Source organism: Gorilla gorilla, chromosome 4 (genome assembly GCF_029281585.2).
Source record: "Gorilla gorilla gorilla isolate KB3781 chromosome 4, NHGRI_mGorGor1-v2.1_pri, whole genome shotgun sequence".
Lineage (NCBI taxonomy): Eukaryota > Metazoa > Chordata > Mammalia > Primates > Hominidae > Gorilla > Gorilla gorilla.
In genome coordinates this window covers 25,599,187-25,618,469 of record NC_073228.2, presented here as the reverse complement: position 1 = coordinate 25,618,469, position 19,283 = coordinate 25,599,187, and the positions used below count along the sequence as shown (strand labels likewise).

The following is a 19,283-nucleotide window of genomic DNA, read 5'->3' as shown; positions in this document are numbered from 1 at the left end:
TATGCTTTAAAGCAAAACTTTTTTACACCATTTTCTGAGGCTTTTATTAATTACTCTGTTTTCCAGCGAGGCTTTTTCATAGGGATATGCACCTGACTAACTTATTAAAAGTAAATTGCCTTTGCGGTCTTATTTTCAGGGCCTGGTGCCGAAGTTAGAAAGTGATTGGGCAGTTTTGTTTTCTACAGAGAAAAAACAATCTGGGAAGAGATCTTAATTGACCTATTAGCTGAATTGAGGAGATGAATTAGTTGTAGAAAGTTTGTCAAAGTTAAATAATAGCAGTGAGTTTGAAGGGGTGAGCTAGCAGAACTAGAAGAGAAAGGAGAATGAGAAGTAACTCACAGGCCAGCTGCATAATGGGTAGAGCGAGCTATAGGTGAACTGTGAGTAGCTGGCTTGCTCTGTTGGCTGAATTCCTTGAAAAGAAAGAATGAGACATTTTTACTCCAGTAAATCTTATGTGTATCTCTTGTGGATTGAAGAAATTATTGACTCAATATGATTTAAGTTAGAGACAAAGCACACTCACAAAATTCCAAAATCAGTCTTTTAAAAAAGTACTTCATAGTGAGCAAATTTTAAACTAAATCATCATCTAAATTGTGACATGCATTGAGAGGAACAGGTGAGGTTTTTACTCCACGTTGGCCTCCATGTAACAATAATTTTCATGTCAAAATGATCTTTTCAGGTTTTCAGGTTGCCCTCTTCCCCTCTCCTTTCTGTTTTCAGATAATTGGATGAAAGTAAAATCTTTCGAAAACATTGCTTTCAGGGTGCCAAAAGCAAGGCATGTATAACTGGCCTCAATTTGCAAACAATTTAGGAGTTTGATAAGTTTCTAACAGGACCATGGTGAGTTCACAAAATCTGATTTCTTTAATGGAAAAAAAGTGTGCTTTGTGGAAGCTGATGTTAGGAATTACAAAGAAACCTGCTGTTCAGCACAAGTGCGCAGGCCTTTGGCCAAGAATTCCTCAGCTTGGAACCTGAGCTAAGAAAAAGCCCCTGATCACACCTGCGGATAAAAGACTTAGTGAGAGCTGGGAGGACAGGTGAAAAATGATGGTTTGGAAGCCAGAGACTGTTAAATAGAAGTGACAGAGGTGAGAGAGATATCCAGGAAAAGCCACTGCTGTACCTAAAACAGTAGTTAAAAGGAATTAAAAATGTAAAGTCTTAGACGTTTGGAACTCTGCTATTTCTGTACCTTTCTAAGTGATCTTCTCAGCCCTTCAGAGTCTGTTACACTGTTGCATCCTAAAAGATGGTCTTGATAGTAAATGGGGTAAAATGGTCTCATCAGGTCTATTTTTCTCTCCTGGTTAAATGTCTACTTAGGTTAAATAAAAGCTGTCCTGTTGTAGTCAAAACAATTAGTTCCTGGCCTCATAAGACCAGTTTGAATCTGAGCTGTGCTTTTGCTGGCTTTATGGTATTGGGCAGGTTGGCAATGTTCAACTTAATTATGTCTTCTCATTTGCTAAATGGATACCAATTTATGAGACTATGCTCACAAACCTAAAGTGAACAGGTGAAAGACCCTCTGCAAAATAGCTGCTCAATAAACTGTTGCGTGCTAATCCTAAATAAGCACTTAAGAGGTATCAGTTACAATGAATTCCCTGTGTTTATAAAATAACTTACAGGTGCAGTTCCTCTTCATAGGGAGTAACATGAATGAGTAACATCACATCACCATACTGTTCTGAGAGGTACTTGGCAGATTGGTCAATACTGTGAAATCAGAACTCCAACTGTGGGATCCCAGCCATCCATTCAGTGGCATTTCTACCAGAACATCTGTGTAAGAGATTGAAGGTTAATTTTGGCGATTCTTACCTTGTACAGAATTCTGTGCATTTTAAGTTAAATTACTGTAGGTGATTGGGGATTTTGAAAATCTAGGCTCAATTGTTGACGATTCCAGTGACCTTTGGTCTGGAGCAAATCCCTTAGCCTACATATATACACACATATGTGTGTGTGTGTGTTTATCTATATGTGTGTGTATATATATGTGTGTGTGTGTGTGTGTGTGTATATATATATATATATATATATATATATTTTTTTTTTTTTTTTTTTTTTGGAGACAGGGTCTCTGTCACCGAGGCTGGAGTGCAGTGGTGCGATCTCGACTCAAGGCAACCTCCATCTCCCAGGCTCAAGTGATCCTCCCACCTCAGCCTCCTGAGTAGCTGGGACTACAGGCATACACCACCACATCCGGCTAATTTTTGTATTTTTTTGTAGAGACGGGATTGCGCTATGTTGTCCAGGCTGGTCTCTAACTCCTGAGCTCAAGTAATCTGCCCACCCCAGCCTCCCAAAGTGCTGAGATTACAGGCATAAGCCACCATGCCTGGTCTCTTAGCCTGCGTATTTCATGTTTCTCATTCATAATATAAAGACAGAAAAGGTGCTTCCTATGGGAAGATAGATGTGGACACAATTTCACAAATTAAGTTTTATACAAATGTAAAGTACTGCAATTCATGTTGACCTCTCAGCTTAGTTGGTTTTAGAGTAAAGGGGTTAGCTAGAGGCCTGAGTCTTGCTCCCTGGCCTGGCCCAAATCACCTGACCCAGGAGACATCTCAACCTCTCTAGCTTTTAGTTTCCTAATCTGTAGATTGTGAGGGGGGTTGACTCCATGATTCCGTGAGCTTTCTTCTCAAACATCTCATTCTAGAATATTCCATCAGTCCTTTTCTGTCACCTTCTTCCCAAGTGGTTGTGAAAGGGTGGCTTGTAGGCATTAGGCCAGAGCTGTGTGTTAGCCATAATTCAGATAATACAGCTTATAATTCAGCTTATGTTGATCAGAAACTCTGCCTAAGGGAAGGCCCGGGTAAAACCTGTAAAGTCCTGGAGTTTCATCACAGATGATGCTATTGCAGAGCCTCCAAGATTTTGCCTCTTTTTTATGAGCTTTGGTGACTACCCCAGCCTAATGAGGTCCAAGATATCCCAGTACTTCCATGGGAGGATCATGTGAAGATTGCTGTCTGGTTCCAAAATTCCCTCCTAAAACAGCAAGGGTGGCACCTGGGGGAGGAGGAGGGACCTGGGGGAGGAGGAGGGACCTGTGAGAGGGGTATCAGTGATTCTGCAGGTGATTCCTCCTCTTCCTGTCCTCTTATTAAAATTCCCTGAGGCTGACTTCAGCTAGATGTTGATCAGATTAAAGCAGTTGGTGCTGGGATGGATTAATAAGCTTGAAATTTTTTAACTTGGACGCCTTGAGGTACTTATTTCATCCCCAAGCATTTTCCATCTCTATCCCAACTAGTCCAGTAAAACCTGTGGCATTGCTGAGCAATAAGCAATGCACCTGCCCGTTTTCACTATTGGATCTGGCTCTGTCCACTCTTTTCTGGGAGAACAGAGGGGATGGGTGGAGTGATGGCCCACTGAGTGCTGGGCTTCTCCATCCTCCATCTGAGTTGGCTGCATTCCTGTCCCAGGCATCCTCCGCCTCTGCTGAGCCCCTGCCACTGCTACCTCCAAGTGTCCTTCCTTCCCTCCACATGCAGAATGGAGCTTTCCATCCCCAAAGAACTCGAGCAGCCTGTTTGCATCACTGCCGGGAGACCTGTTCGGTACTGCCAAGCACTGCAGGTATTTCTAGCTCAGTTGTCTTATCATTAGGGTGAACATATTTATCATCTAAACCAGGACACTTTTGAAAGTGAAGGGAGGAGAGCCATTAATAATTAAGCTGGGACAACAGTCATAAACCAGGATTGTCTGGGCAGACTCAAACATGTGGTCGCCCTACTTGTTCCCTGTACTTGATGGAAGCCTTCCTGACGGTAAGGACAGTCCTTCCACATCCCCTCAACCTCCACAGTGGCACAGACATAATTATATTGAATGAAGCGATAAATAAAGCTATTTTGATACTTTTTTTTTTTTTTTTTGAGATGGAGTCTTGCTCTGTCTCCCAGGCTAGAGTGCAGTGGCATGATCTCGGCTTACTGCAACCTCTGCCTCCCAGGTTCAAGCAATTTTCCTGCCTCAGCCTCTGGAGTAGCTGGGACTACAAGTGCACACCACCACAGCTGGCTATTTTGATAAGCTTTAATGACAGGGATGGCGAACAGTGGTTAACAGTTAGTGAGCATTGCCAGGTGCAGTATGTGAGGTCAGCACTTTGTATAATTATTTAATCCTCACAATAGCGCTATAGATTTGGTACTATTTTTCTTTCTTTTTTTTTTTTTTTTGAGACGGGGTCTCACTCTGTCGCCCAAGATGCGTGTAGTGGTGTGATCACAGGTCACTGCAACCTGGAACTCCCAGGCTCAAGCAATCCTTCCACCTCAGACTCCCAAGTAGCTGGGACTACAAGTGCGTGCCACCATGCCTGGCTAACATTTTATGTTTTGTAGAGACGGGGTCTCATTATGTTGCCCAGGCTGGTCTCGAACTCCTGGACTCAAACGATCCACCACTGCCCATCCTATTTTTCTGTTTTTCAGAGAAGAATATTGATGCCTAGAGAAGTTAAGTTGCTTGAGAGCAGAGAGTAAGCAGCAAAGCTAGGGTTCAAACCCAGAGTGTAATCTCATAGGTGCTGTATTATACAGATAAGCTAGATGCAGGGGCAGGCTGGTATGTAAGAGGGCATGTTGCCTGTAGCATTTCTCCTTAGTGAATCTCCGAAACAAATAACATCCTGTTTATTTCCAACAAAAGAGAACAAATTTGGGATTATATCTGATTATAGCATGCGAGTAGCAAATAAGATATGATGTATGTATTTTTGCAGTTTTTTCTTTCCAAGTTCCCCCATCTTTGTCCAAAATACCACATTTTAAACCCATGAAGAGTTAAATCTAGAGTTAATCACTTAGCATCAGCAGTGCAGCCAGAATTCTCATCTCCTGATTCTAAACTGCCTGACCCTACCTTGGAGTCACTGATGAGGTTGAGAAGAGTTCAGAATGAAGAGAGAGAATTGTTTCAACCACCTGTTCTGAATGAGAGCCTTTCACCATTTTCTGTATGTTTGTGAAATGACCGTTCTGAAGTTCAGATCCACATGTAAGACTCATTCAAAATGATCTTCCTCAGTGGAAACCGGGGGTGAGTTTTGAACCTGAGAGAGACAGTCTGCTCTGGTTGATGAACAGCACAGCTCTGGACCCAGACTGCCTGGGTTTACATCTCAGCTCTGCCACTTCTAACTTTGTGATTCAGGCAAATTATTTGACTCCCAGTTTTTTTTATCTGTAACATGGGGATAATAACAGCATAAGAGCACTAGCCACATTGGATGGCTGTAAGATTGAAATCAATTACTATGTGTAAAATTCTTAGAATAGGGCCTGGCATAAAGCGACACTGTGACTGTTTTATCTGTAATATATATGTTGCTTTTTAAAGGCCACTAGGTGATACATTAGAGCAGGCAGGGTGCCATCGAATGACCGAACCCTTTGTCATCTGGCAATATTGCCTAAAATCCAGACGGTGGATTTTCACCTTCAGAGTGGTTCTTTGGGCACAAGGCAAGTCTTCCGAAACTCCCTACTTGATGCCTGGCGTATTATAGGCGTCTCATATTTTTTGTTAAATTGAACTGAAAAATTGAAGCGCTTTGTATCTAAACAAATGTAGAAAAGTGAGACACTGTATCCAGGGTCTGAAGTTGGAAAGATTTAAAATGTGGATGGAAACTTCAGGAATGGGGGTTGCATGGGATATTTGTAATTACTTATGGATGATATGAAGATGGTACCTGCTGTATTTTACCATGTATATGAGTCTCTTGGGGACTTCATTTAAAAATGTGTCTTCTGCATCTGAGATCCTGACTCAGGAGGTCTAGATGGGACCCAGGAGTCTGCACTGACACAGGCGGTCTATGAACCAGACTTGGAGAAACACTATTTTAGTCCAACGTCTTGGATGCATGAGCTTATAGTTCCTTGACAATGGCAAAATTAGAAGTCTAACTGAAATCACCTACAAGATGTGCGTGTATTGTATATACCACTGGAGACACCCACTCGGAGTTTTCTTATTGAGAGAACATTTCAGTTTTGATTTCGTAGGTAATTGGGCGGTACTGATGAATCACCAGTTTTTTTTTTTAAATGTAAGCAGTGATACATCCACAAACACTTTCCTGAGAGGTGATAATCTCACGCCAAATTTAAGAAACTTTTATTCTTGGCTTAATCTTTGTGACTGTATTTTATGTTATGTGTATTCTTTATTTTGAGACATCCTGAAATCCTTAAATTTTGCTCATTTTCTTAAAAGCCAAATCCCACATAACTATGTAAGTATATTCTTTTTCAGCAGTTGTCTCTGGGGAGTTTCCTAAATAAATGAATTGAATGGGGGAGCCAGGATGAATGGGTCAGTATGCTCATTGCAGTGCCATCTCTTAAAGGGATAAACTGGCAGCAATCTAAAAGGGCAACAGGCCGGGTGCAGTGGCTCACACCTGTAATCCCAGTACTTTGGGAAGCCGAGGCAGGCAGATCACTTGAGGTCAGGAATTCGAGACCAGCCTGCCCAACATGGTGAAAACCCTGCCTCTACTAAAATACAAAAATTAGCCGGGCTTGGTGGCGGGCACCTATAATCCCAGCTACTTGGGAGGCTGAGTTCCAGCAGAATTGCTGGAACCTGGGAGGTGGAGGTTGCAGTGAGTCAAGATTGCACCACTGCACTCCAGCCTGGGTGACAGAGTGAGACTCCTTCTCAAAAAAGAGGGGAACAAAGGGAGAGAGATTGATTTATGGCTCACATGCACAATAAATATACCTAACAATTAACTATGAAAATGTAGTGTATTTGCTGTCATGAAAAGATGTTTGATAATCATCTTTTATGTAAGTGAACAAGCATGTTAAAGAACACATTGTAAAAAAATATCATAATACAGCCAGTATTTACTGAGTACTTGCTATGTGGTGGACACTTGGAACGCATTATCTCATTTAATCCTCACCGTAAACCTGTGTGTTTAAAGTACTATTATCTGTATTTTCTGATGAGAGACTTGTGGCCCAGAGAGGGTAAGTGGCTTGTCCAAGGTCGTACAGCCTGTAAATGTTCCCCAAAAGCCCATGTACTTTCTTCACTGTCATGCATTACTGCACCTGGGGCAGTAGCTACACACTTTGTTTAAAGGGCCTGTATGAATACCCCAAAATATTCATGGTATCGATTCAAGTTGTAGGAGTTTGGTGATTTGATTAATTTTTCTTTCTGCTTCCCTGCATTTTCTTTTTTCTTCCAACGGCCAGTTATTAAGTCAACCAACAGATAATTCTAATGGCTTCCTAAATGTAGAAAGTTGGTTAATTTTGGTATTGCTTTTGCCATTCAGGGATTTACATAGGGACAATCACAGAGATGCTAAACCAGTTAATCTTTGTAGGAAAGCGGCCCTTAAAACCCTCCCTCCTGTTTTCACGATCACTTTTCATCCTAAGATCGGGTAGATTACCTCTGTGTTTGTAACATCTTCAGTATTCAAGGCTTGGATGTAGGAGAGAAGCCAGTTTAAATGGTCCTCACTTGTTTAGCACCTACTTATCACCCCAGGAGCCCTTAGAGTTAATAAGGAGCCCAGTGCGCCGGTGATCAGCTACTTTATTTCCAGAAGTGGGATGTGGGGGCCCTGCTGCTGCAGTGGGGGTTTGAGGGCAGCTGTTCACCTGGGTGCATGTCCTGGATCTCATGTTGGGGGTGGCAGTGCTCCCCTGGAAGGGGATGAGCCAGGGAGGGGTCCGCAAGGGAGGATGGGCCAGGGAGGGAGGGCTCTGAAGCACACCCTTGCTGCCTGGGCAGGGTCTGCATCCAGGGTTCCTTCCTTCCGCCTGGAGCTTTCCCATGAATACTTCCTCCACCACCTCCTCAACTAGCACCTCCAGCTCTCCCCGCCTGACCCAGCTCCCTCAGCCCATGTGTCCCCGCTTTGCCAGCTCTTCTGTGTGCTAAGTGGCACGGACTGCTGTCTGTGGCTTCAGTCCCCGGTGGGGGAGCGCTGGGGTGTTCCTCCTCCTAAGAGACTGTTGGTTGAGGGCCCGCATATCTGTTTCTGGGTTTGGTGCTATCAAGGTCACACGGGTGTCGCCCCAGACTCCTCTGCTGCTTACAGGGCCTCATGCTGGCGTTACCATGGCATCAGCCCAGCCTAGCGGAGACTTGCTCTCTGATTTCCATCCTCATCCTCCAGTCCCCTTTGCACCTCAGCCCCCTGAATTAATTAAGCAAGCAAGCAAACAATCAAGTCTTGTTTGACACTGTTAAAGGGAGCAGGCTTCCTGGTCTGTGGGGAGCTGCAGGGGAGGGATGTGATGACTTAATTACAACTGCCACTTGACTGAGTGTCTGCTAAGTGCAGGCTGCTGAGTTGCATTCTTTTTTTTTTTTTTTTTTCTTTCTGAGACAGGGTCTTGCTCTGTCGTCCAGGCTGGAGCACAGTGGCTTGATCTTGGCTCACTGCAACCTCTGCTTCCTGGGTTCAAGCAGTTCTCGTGTGTCAGACTCCCGAGTAGCTGGGACTACAGGCACTTGCCACCATGCCTGGCCAATTTTTTATTTGTATTTTTAGTAGAGGTGGGATTTCACCATGCTGCCCAGGGTGGTCTCAAACTCCTGGCCTCAAGCAATCTGCCCACCTTGGCCTCTCGAAGTGCTGGGATTACAGGCATGAGACACCGTACCCGGCCTTAGTTGCATTCTTTATTCTGTTGAATCTTTATCCTTCTGCATGGTATGCAGCCTTGAGGGGGTAATAGCTTAATGGGAGAATTTATAGTTTTACCTGTATATTCGGTGGAAGATTTCAGGTGAGCAGAAGTTCTGGGAGGATTAAGCGTCGAGGGAGATCTTGAGAATGAACACAGTTGAAAATGAAATCAGTCCAATTGTAAGTAATAAGTGATTGAGGAAAAGGAAGTTCCTTCACCTGGTTAATGAATATTTGTTGCCTGTCACCCGGAAAAACCCTGGTCTCAGAAGACTTAAGGGTACCGGGTTTGTACAACAGGCAACTTTTGCATTGGACTTGCTGGCTGAAGCCAGATACCTATATGGGCTGTATAGTGATGGATGGTTCATTCTTCCTTGGTCTGCTTGGTTGGAAATGGAGTCGATGGTGCTTCTAGCTGATCCCCTTACCTCTGAATTTTGTCCTGGTAGCTGGTGACTCCTTGGTGAAGTCAGTTTAAGTCTCTGGGAAAAACATCCCATGCATATCATATTCCAAATGTTCTGTGTAAGCCCCAGGTTTCTTTCACAGGCCCTGTGTTATTGGAGTTCTGGGGCCAGTTCTTGAGGGCATGTGTCTTTTCTGCCAATATTTAAAATAGTTGTTGGCTTTAGGCTTGTTTTACACTTCAGGTCATCTACAAAGGAAATGTTAATTTGGGGGAAAAGAGATGCAATGAAGAGATAAATATATAAAGATACAGAGGCTCATAAACACTCTGGTTCACAGCTCCTGGCCAGCCCTGTCCATAGGAGCCATATGGACCCGGCATGTGGCTTCATCCTCGTAAGCCTGGGTCCCTCAGACAACTCTGAAGGGGGATACTGCTACCTGCTTGCTAACATGCTGAGCTGTGAAGATAACTGAGGTCATGGATAATGAAGTGCTGGGCACTTGCAAAACATGATTTACAATCTCAGCAAAGACTCCATTGTTTATTCAGTATATATTTATTGACTTCCTTCTGTGTGCTGGGTACAGAGCCACATACCAGCTCTCCTTGGAGTGCAGTCCCTGGGCAGGAAGCTTCGGCCTGATGGAAACACTGTTTCCTAGGTTTCCTGGGCTCTGCTGAAGCCGGCTGCATCAGAATCTTCAGGAATCAGTGTTTAACCACCCTCTCCTGACTGATACCCAGTCATGTTTGAGAAGGCCCCCTGGCACAGTAGGAGAGGTTCAGAGACAAGCTAACTGTTATGGGCGAGGCTGGCACAGGCAGCGGAAGGTGGTAGTAAAAGAACAGGTGGTCTGGCCTGGCGCGGTGGCTCACGCCTGTAATCCCAGCACTTTGGGAGACCAAGGCGGGTGGATCACCTGAGGTCAGGAGTTCAAGACCGGGCTGGCCAACATGGTAAAACCCCATCTCTTCTAAAACTACAAAAATTATATGGGCGTGGTGGTAGGCGCCTGTAAGTCCAGCTACTTGGGAGGCTGAGGCAGGAGAATCGCTTGAACCTGGGAGGCAGAGACTGCGCAGAGGCTGCAGTGAGCCGAGATCATGCCACTGCACTTCAGCCTGGGTGACAGAGCGAGACTCTGTCTCAAAAAAAAAAAAAATTCAATAGGTCGTCTGCTGGGTGAGGACCCCTCCACCCCAGCTCTCATCCCCTGGCCCAAGGGTTGGAGCACTAGACTTCATGTACCAGTTCAAGATATGCATATCTGGGGAGCTGTCCTGGGCATCGGCATCTGGGAGAGGGGGTGAGGATGGGTGGGGGTCCCCATGTAAGTCCTTACTTCAGGTTGTGGCTTCTGCATAGCTCCTTGTTGTGTGGACCTGTGAGCACACACCCTGGAAAGGCAAGTCAAGGCCTCCTCTCTGCTGGTTTCAAGTGGTGGAGAAGCCCTGCATGATTGAGGCAGAGAAGATGCTGGAAACTGTGGCACCAAACCACCTCAGAGCTTGAGTTCAGTCCCCTGCAAAATCCCAGAGCCTCAGGATTTATTTATTTATTTATTATTTATTTATTTGAGATGGAGTTTCACTCTTGTCGCCCAGGCTGGAATGCAATGGCATGATCTCAGCTCACTGCAACCTCTGCCTTGCAGGTTCAAGCAATTTTCCTGCCTCAGCCTCCCAAGTAGCTGGAATTACAGTTGTGTGCCACCATGCTCAGCTAATTTTGTATTTTTAGTAGAGATGGGGTTTTGCCATGTTGGCCAGGCTGGGCTCGAACTCTTGACCTCAGGTGATCCTCCTGCCTCAGCCTTCCAAAGTGCTGGGATTACAGGCATGAGTCTCTGTGTCAGGCCCCAAAGCCTCAGGATTTTAGAGCGTTGTCAATCCCTTTACTCTCTTGGCCACCTCAGAAAACCAAGAAACAGGAATTTACTTGTCCCAGGTCTATCTGGGGCTGAGCTAATGCAGAGCCTAGGTACACAGCTGCTTTTATATATATAGATATACGTGTATATATATATACATGTATACATATATATACGTATATATGTATATATATAGTGCCTATATTATGTACATATAATGCCTATATTACATATATAATGTCTATATTACATATATGTCTATATTTTATATATATAATGTCTATATTATATATATATAATGTCTATATTATATATATATATATATATTTTTGAGACAGGACTTCACTCTGTCTCCCAGGCTGCAGATTGCTAATTAATTTTTTTTTTTAAATAGAGACAGATTCTCACTACATTGCCCAGGCTGGTCTTGAACTCCTGGCCTCAAGTGATCTTCCCCCTTCAACCTCCCAAAGTACTGGGATTAGGCATGAGCCCCTGTCCCTGGCCTGCTGCTTATTATTGTCATTACTGTTCACATGGTTTACTGTGAATGGATAAAAGGGAAAGTTAAGAACCATTGATGGGCACATTATATTGTACCCAACATATTAATATAAAGGTTCTTCTAGGCTGGGCATGGTGGCCTACGCCTGTAATCCCAGCACTTTGGGAGGCCCAGGTGGGTGGATCACCTGAGGTGAGGAGTTCGAGACCAGCCTGGGCAACATGGCAAAACCCTGTCTTTACTAAAAATACAAAAATTAGCTGGCTATGGTGGCGTGTGCCTGTAGTCTCAGCTGCTCAGGAGGCTGAGGCAGGAGAATCGCTTGAACCTGGAAGGCAGTGAGCTGAGATCTTGTCACTACACTCCAGCCTGGGCGACGGAGCGAGACTCTGTATCAAAAAAATGTTCTTCTGATTTTTTTCCCTCTATCACATATGCCATTTAAAATATAAGGGATATATGGAGGTATGATTCATGTATCATAAAATTCACCATTTTGGTGGTTTTTTAGTATATTCACGGAATTGAATGACTATTAATACCATCTACTTTGGAACATTTTTGTCACTCCAGAAAGAAACCCCAGACCCATTAGTAATCACTGTCTATTCTCCCTCTCTGTAGCCCCTGGCAACCATGAATCTACTTTCTGTCTCTTTGAATTTGCCTAGTTTGTACACTTCATATAAATGTAATTTAGCAGACTGGGCGTAATGTCTCACGCCTGTAATCGTAGCACTTTGGGAGACGAAGGCGGGCAAATCATTGAGGCCAGGAGTTCAAGACTGTCCTGTCCAACATGGTGTGAAACCCTGTCTCTACTAAAAATACAAAAATTAGCCGGGCGTGGTGGCACATGTCTGTAATCCCAGCTACTTGGGAGGGTGAGGCAGGAGAACTGCTTGAACTCAGGAGACAGAGGTTTCAGTGAGCCAAGTTCAGTCTCCTGCACCACTACACTCCAACCTGAGCAACAGAGCGAGACTCCATCTCAAAAAAAAAAAAAAAAAAGTAATGATATAATATGTGGCTTTTACTGTCTGGCTTCTTTCACTTAGCATTACATTTTTAAGGTTCATTTATACTGCAGAATGAATCAGTACTTCACCCCTTTTTATGGCTTAATAGTAATTGATTTTATTAGTTGGTAGACAGTTGAGTTGTTTATACTTTGACTATTATGAACAGTGCTGCTGTGAACATTCAGTTGTGCATGAGTTTTTTTGTGGACGTGTGTGTTCATTCCTCTCGGGTATATACCCAGGACTGAAATTACTGGATCATATGTTAATTCTGCGGTTAACATTTTGAGGAATTGCCAAGCTATTTTCCAAAGAAGCGGCCCCATTTTACAATCCTACCAGCAGTATGGTAGAGTTCATGTTTCTCCACATCTTCACCAACATTTATTGTTCATCCTTTTTATTTAGTCAGCCTGGTAAGACCAGTGATGCTGAACATCTTTTCATGTGCTTATCGGCCATATGTGTTTTGGAGAAATGTTTCTTCATATTCTTTGCCCATTGTTTAATTGTGTTGTCTTTTTATTGTTGAGTTGGAAGAGTTATTTATATATTCTAAACATGAATCCCTTTATCAGGTACAGGATTTGCGGATAATTTTCTCCTATTCTGTGAGTTGTCTTTTAGTGATGCCCTTTGAAGCTTCACTAATTGTAATTTTGTAAGGAACAAATGTAAATTTTATACTAGGCTGCACTTTTTGCCTGTTCGGTTTTGGATTTTCTTATTGTTGGTATCATTCATGAAAGACTTAGCAGCATTTCATTGGTTAAAGCTAACTTCAATTTTGAGGAAGTCCAGTTTATCTTTTTTTGGGAGGTCGGTCACTTATGCTTTTGGCGTCATAGCCAAGAAACCATTGCCAAATCTAAGGTCATGGATATTCCTTTGTTCCAAGAATTTTAAAGTGTTAGCAACTACACTTAGGTCTGTGATCTTTTCGAGTTAATTTTTGAGGTCTAATTTCTATTAAAAGTAATCTTTAGTCAAGGATATTGAAGTATAAAGCTAAAAAAAAAAGCCTTGATTTTTCTAAAATGGACTGTGATACTCAGCTCTGTCCTGTCGAAATTACTAGTCACAGGATGCTAAAATTATAGGTTTAGTTTTTTAAGGGAATAAATAAATGCCTCAATCTCAAATTAATTTTGCTCTGAAATTGAGCTGACTACTAAGACAAGATCCAATTTAGGAAGTGTTTTGACATTACCCCCAGTGAGCAATTTGAGAAGCACATAAGCAAAAATAAGAAAGCATTCATGTGGGCTGCTTCATAGGGTTTTTTTTTTTTTAAGTGTTGTATTCAACCTTATGAGAAACACTTGAAAGTATGCAACTTGATTGTCTGCCCATACATATATATGTTCGGATGTGTAGGTACAATTTCTGTAGTTTTACTCAGGGAGTAAGTGATGTATCTCCTCAGGTTCCTAATAATTCCCTTTTCAAAAATGAATAAAATAATATCAGATACCTCATGGGGTTCTTGTGAGGATTAGAAAAGTTTATTAAAAGGGTTGGAATAAACCTGGCACTTAGTAAATGCTTATAAACTGCTTACTGTTATTAAGTATTCCATTTATTTATCCTGCTATTTCCAGTACATTTTAGCCACCAGCATAATCAGTACTTCTCACTTAATGTTAAATACTGCTATATTTTTGAATTATTGTATAAATATATGCTAATTATGATTTTTGCCTGCAGTAAAGGAATAATAAACAGTTCTCATGAATAACTTAAGTCTAATAATGTTTTTATTGTTTTATAACATATTTTTCATTTAGTTGTAATTACTTAAATTCAGAAAAGCAGTTGTAGAACTGGGTAGCAGAGTGTTGTGGTGTGTTGAGTTACTTGTCCTTAATCACAATAGTTTAACCAATGAAATGATGCTCGATCTTCTGTGAATGCACCCAAAATAAAAAGCAAAACCAAATGGGCAAAAATACAGTCTCATATAAGATTTACATTTGTTCCTTATAAAGAATCTAAGGTATTTTTATTTTTTATTTTTCTCTTTTTTTTTTGGAGACAGGGTCTCTTTCTGTCACTCACGCTAGAGTACAGTGGCACCATCATAGCCCACTGTAGCCTTGAACTCCTGGGCTCAAGCGATCCTCTTGCTTCAGCCTCCAGAATAGCAGGGACTACAGGCGCAAGCCACCGTGCCTAGCTAAGTTTTATTTTTTTTTTTGTAGAGCTGGGGTCTCGCTATGTTGGCTGGGCTGGTCTCAAACTCTTGGCCTCAAGCAGTCCCCCTGCCTCGGCCTCCCAAAGTGCTGGGATTACAAGTGTGAGCCACCGTGCCTGGCCAGGTGTCTACTTTCTCTCCCAGACCAAACAGGAGAGAAGTTCTGAATTTGAAAGGGAAACTCATGGAGCATTTTGAAGATAGCTTTAGGCCAATTATGAGTCAGTTTTTCTAGCTTGGAGTTCAAGGAACAAAGACGGTTTGTTTGGATGGATGACCTGTGGAAGGAGTAAATCCACCTGGTGGAAGGTTCAGGATGACAACCCCATGGACATCCAGGTAGAAATGAAATGACCACTGGGCATCAGCATGAGAGGGAGGGCCATGAAGTTTAAATTTGAGAGGAGGAGAAGGATTGGACAATCAAGGTTGTAAAGGTAGCTTGAGGCCAGTTTGGACTTCATTCCATATCTTGCTCTATTCTACAAGGAGTCAGATTTGCCTATGAATGTGCTTATGTAGCATGGAGCAGCAAAATAGATGTGGATTTGCTAACACATAAAGCTGAAATTTAGTAGACCATCCCCACTGTCTTCCAGGTTTTCAATTTTACTGCCCTGCTTCCTGGCTTCTAAGAAATAGTTTAGCTTCTTTTACCATCACTTTTTAGACATTCTGTGATTTCTCTCTGACCTGTTGTTTCCAAAGCAACAGCATGTGGCCAGTCAAAATAGGATTTCACTCTTGTGTGTGGAGCTCTGTGGTAATTAGGAAAGGATTCGAAACTCCATTTGAAACGGAGGCTGGTAATACGATGATGTGTTGGATGTTTCTCAGTGGAGAATAAGGTGCTCCAAAACCATGACAGCAAAATACTCAATGTTGTGAGAGAGATGGTGACGTCTTCCTCCGTTTATCACCATTATGGGAAACTTTTAGATGTGGATTAACTTTGCACAGATGGAGCAGTGCAAGGCAAGGAAGGTTATCCTGGGGGAGCTGCTTTGGTGGAGAAAACCTGGTGTCCTGCCAAGCCTTGGCCTTCAGAGTGACCATAGGGCTGGTCTTCCACATTGTGGAAGAGAGAGACCTGCTAGTCTTGTGATCTCTACTCGGAGGCAATGCACTGAAGAGAAATGCTTTTAGTTTTGAGTAAAGAGATAGTCATTAAATATTGGCTTCTGGCTGGGCGTGGTGGCTCACACCTGTAATCCTAGCGCTTTGGGAGGCCGAGGCGGGCGGATCATCTAAGGTTGGGAGTTTGAGACCAGCCTGACCAGCATGGTGAAACCCCGTCTCTACTAAAAATACAAAAATTAGCTGGGCGTGGTGGCGCATGCCTGTAATCCCAACTACTCGGGAGGCTGAGGCAGGAGAATCGCTAGAACCCAGGAGGCGGAGGTTGCAGTGAGCCCAGATCGTGCCATTGCACTCCAGCCTGGGCAACAAGAGCGAAACTCCATCTCAAAAAAAAAAAAAAAAATTGGCTTCAGCCATTATTTATTTATTTAGACACAGTCTCACTCTGTTGCCCAGGCTGGAGTGCAGTGGCACAATCTCAGCTCACTGCAACTTCGCCTCCCAGGCTTAAGCGATTCTCCTGCCTCAGTCTCCCGAGTAGCCGGGACTACAGGCACATGCCACCATGCCCAGCTGATATTTGTATTTTTAGTAGAGATGGGGTTTCACCATGTCAGCCAGGCTGGTCTCGAACTCCTGACCTCAAGTGATTTGCCTGCCTCAGCCTCCCAAAGTGCTGGGATTACAGCAGGCCACTGCGCCCAGCTGCCATTTATTTTTATTTTTATAAAAATATGTGTAATAATAAGACAGAAAAAATAGGGAGTAGACAAAAGAAGTAACTTAAACATAGTGGTTCTCAATCAGGGATGATTTTGCTTCCCAGGAGACACCTGACAGTGTCTGGGACATTTTTTATTGTTATACTGGGGCTGGAGGGCTGCTACTGGCGTCTAGTGGGTAGAGGTTAGGGATGCTGCTCAACATCCTGTATGCACTGGACAGACACCCCCCCATTACCACCAACAATAAAGAGTGATCCAGCCCAAAATGCCAGTAGTGCCAAGGCTGAGAAATTCTGCAAGAATCCACCCCAACACATAATAATCCCACCCCTAATTGCATTATGATGGTGTATTTTCTTTCATTATTTTATTTCCACGTTATACGTAACTGTGTACTTAGTTTTTTTGTATCTGGTTCTCTTCATTGAGCATTATATCCTAACAGAGTAATTTTGTAATTTTCAAAATTTTTAAAATTCACACATTTCTTTCCTATACTACATATATTCTAATTTACTGTTGTTGTGAATAACCTGTAATGAATAACTTTGTGTATTTGGCTTTTCTTTTTCTTTTAATTTCCAGTTTTTTTTAAGGGTAGGATTTATAAGTTGTTCATATTATTTTTCTAAGTGGTGAATTTTTTATGATTCTCGACAGATGTTTCCAAGTTGCTTTCCAAAGGCATGGTACTAATTTCAGTGTCATCAACAATGTATAGACTTTCTGTTTGCTTGTGTTTTTGCCTGCATAAAGCATAAAGTTACTGGGGAAAAACCTATTTTTTTTTTTGGCTAAGTCAATGGGCAAAAAGTGGTATGTGTTTGATTAGTAGTGCTTTTGTGTGGGAGAAACATTGTTCTGATCATTGTCGTCACAACCCTCAGAAGTCATGATAAAACCATCTGTTTCTGTTTAACAAAGGCTCTGAGAGTTATTCTAGGTCAGTGGAATGATGCCTTTCTGTACTTACTGCGAAGAAGTTTATTAAGATAAATTGCGATAGTTTCAACTTTCTTGGAGTACTTTTAAAAGAGCAAGATGCACTCAAATCATCATGGAAAATCCTGTCAAACTCTAAGAAAATTGTCTAGGAGGCCGAAGTGGGTGGATCACTTGAGGTTAGGAGTTCAAAACCAGCTAGGACAACATGGTGAAACCCCACCTCTACTAAAAATACAAAAATTAGCCGGATGTGGTGGTGCATGCCTGTAATCCCAGCCACTCGGGAGGCTGAGGCAGAATAGCTTGAACCTGGGAGGCAGAGGTTGTAGTGAGCCGAGATGGTGCCACTTCATTCCAGCCTGGGTGAAAGAACAAGACTCTGTCTCAAAAAAAAAAAAATTGTTTTTGATGAAGCCATTAATGTTATAGTTAAAATATATTTAGGTATGCTAGGACTCCATTGCACTTTCCTATTTTTTATGAGTTATTTGTGTATTTAATGGGGCATCTAGCACTATGACATTTCATATATGTAGAATATATATATATGCTTGACACACGGAATGCTCAGTGAAAATGTATTAAATATGAACGAACAAACTTCTGCCCGCACTTTAGGGCCAAGAGTATAATTTTCTGCTGTAATGATGACAGAGAGCTATAGTGGAGTGTGACCTTTTGATGTACTGCTGGTCCTGATTATAGTTTACTTGACTTTGAAGGCTTGATCAGGAATGAAACCTCCAATTATATCACTTTTTCAGTGGCAAACCTGTTTTATGGAGTAGTGATTTGTCTTGCAACAGGGCTTTGGAAACTCATTAAAACCAGGGATTTTCTCACACATTTCCTAAGAGAATTACAAATATGAAAAGCTGTGGATAAAAATTATCTGATTTTTGAAGATTTGCTCATTTTTAGAATAAAACGTTTTCTTATATTTTCATATCATGTTTTCTAAATTTTTATTCTTTCTTGAGGGAACCATTCCAAGTTGTACAAGTATGTTTCTTTAAATATTTGCATTTGACAATGACTCCCTTCTCTGGTTCTTCTAACATCTTAAATGACTTTTTTTTTTTTGAGACGGAGTCTCGCTCTGTCGCCTAGGCTGGAGTGTAGTGGCGCCATCTCAGGCTCACTGCAAGCTCCGCCTCCCGGGTTTATGCCATTCTCCTGCCTCAGCCTCCCAAGTAGCTGGGACTACAGGTGCCCGTCACCACACCTGGCTAATTTTTTTTGTATTTTTAGTAGAGATGGGGTTTCACTGTGTTAGCTAGGATGGTCTCAATCTCCTGACCTCGTGATCCGCCCCCCTCGGCCTCCCAAAGTGCTGGGATTACAGGTGTGAGCCACTGCGCCTGGCCGACTGTTTTAGTTACTAGTATGTGTCCGTAAATGCCTAAGCAGGGGTTTTGAGAACTGTGCCTTCCTCTTCTTTGACTTTTAAAACTGATTTCTTGTGCAGTATTATCTTTCTGAATTATGTAGCAATTTTGCTTTACCCAGGATTAGGTGTGCTCCTCTGGGTTGGGTGGTTGTGTAGTACATCATGTGATCAGACAGCAGGCACGGACCAGGACGGTCCCTGGCAGGCACTGTGTGGGGGCTCAACTCCTTCCTTCCCTTGTCTTACCTTACTCACTGGAGCATTTGTTGCTTTCTCTCCTCTCAGCCCATCAACCTAGAGTTGAGTAGGAAAGAGTGCATTGAATCAAGTATTTAAATTGCTCTGATGGTTTTGTATGTGCTATAGAAGGAATTCGAAGACAGTTTACTTTTTGTCATTTTCATGGGAATC

General features: G+C 42.6%; 1 protein-coding gene across 2 annotated transcripts in view; it reads left to right on the top strand.

Annotated features, from left to right (window-relative positions):
- Positions 1-19,283, top strand: part of PRKCA (protein kinase C alpha) — a 498,125-nt gene that overhangs the window by 63,711 nt on the left and 415,131 nt on the right. The window contains exon 1 of one of the 2 annotated variants that reach the window (XM_063706165.1): positions 3,499-3,627. The exons of the other annotated variant lie outside the window; for it this stretch is intronic. Coding sequence (XP_063562235.1) covers positions 3,537-3,627 — 91 coding nt within the window. The 5' untranslated portion in view covers positions 3,499-3,536. Of the gene's footprint in view, positions 1-3,498; positions 3,628-19,283 lie in introns of those variants that run through there. 2 annotated transcript variants of the gene reach the window in all.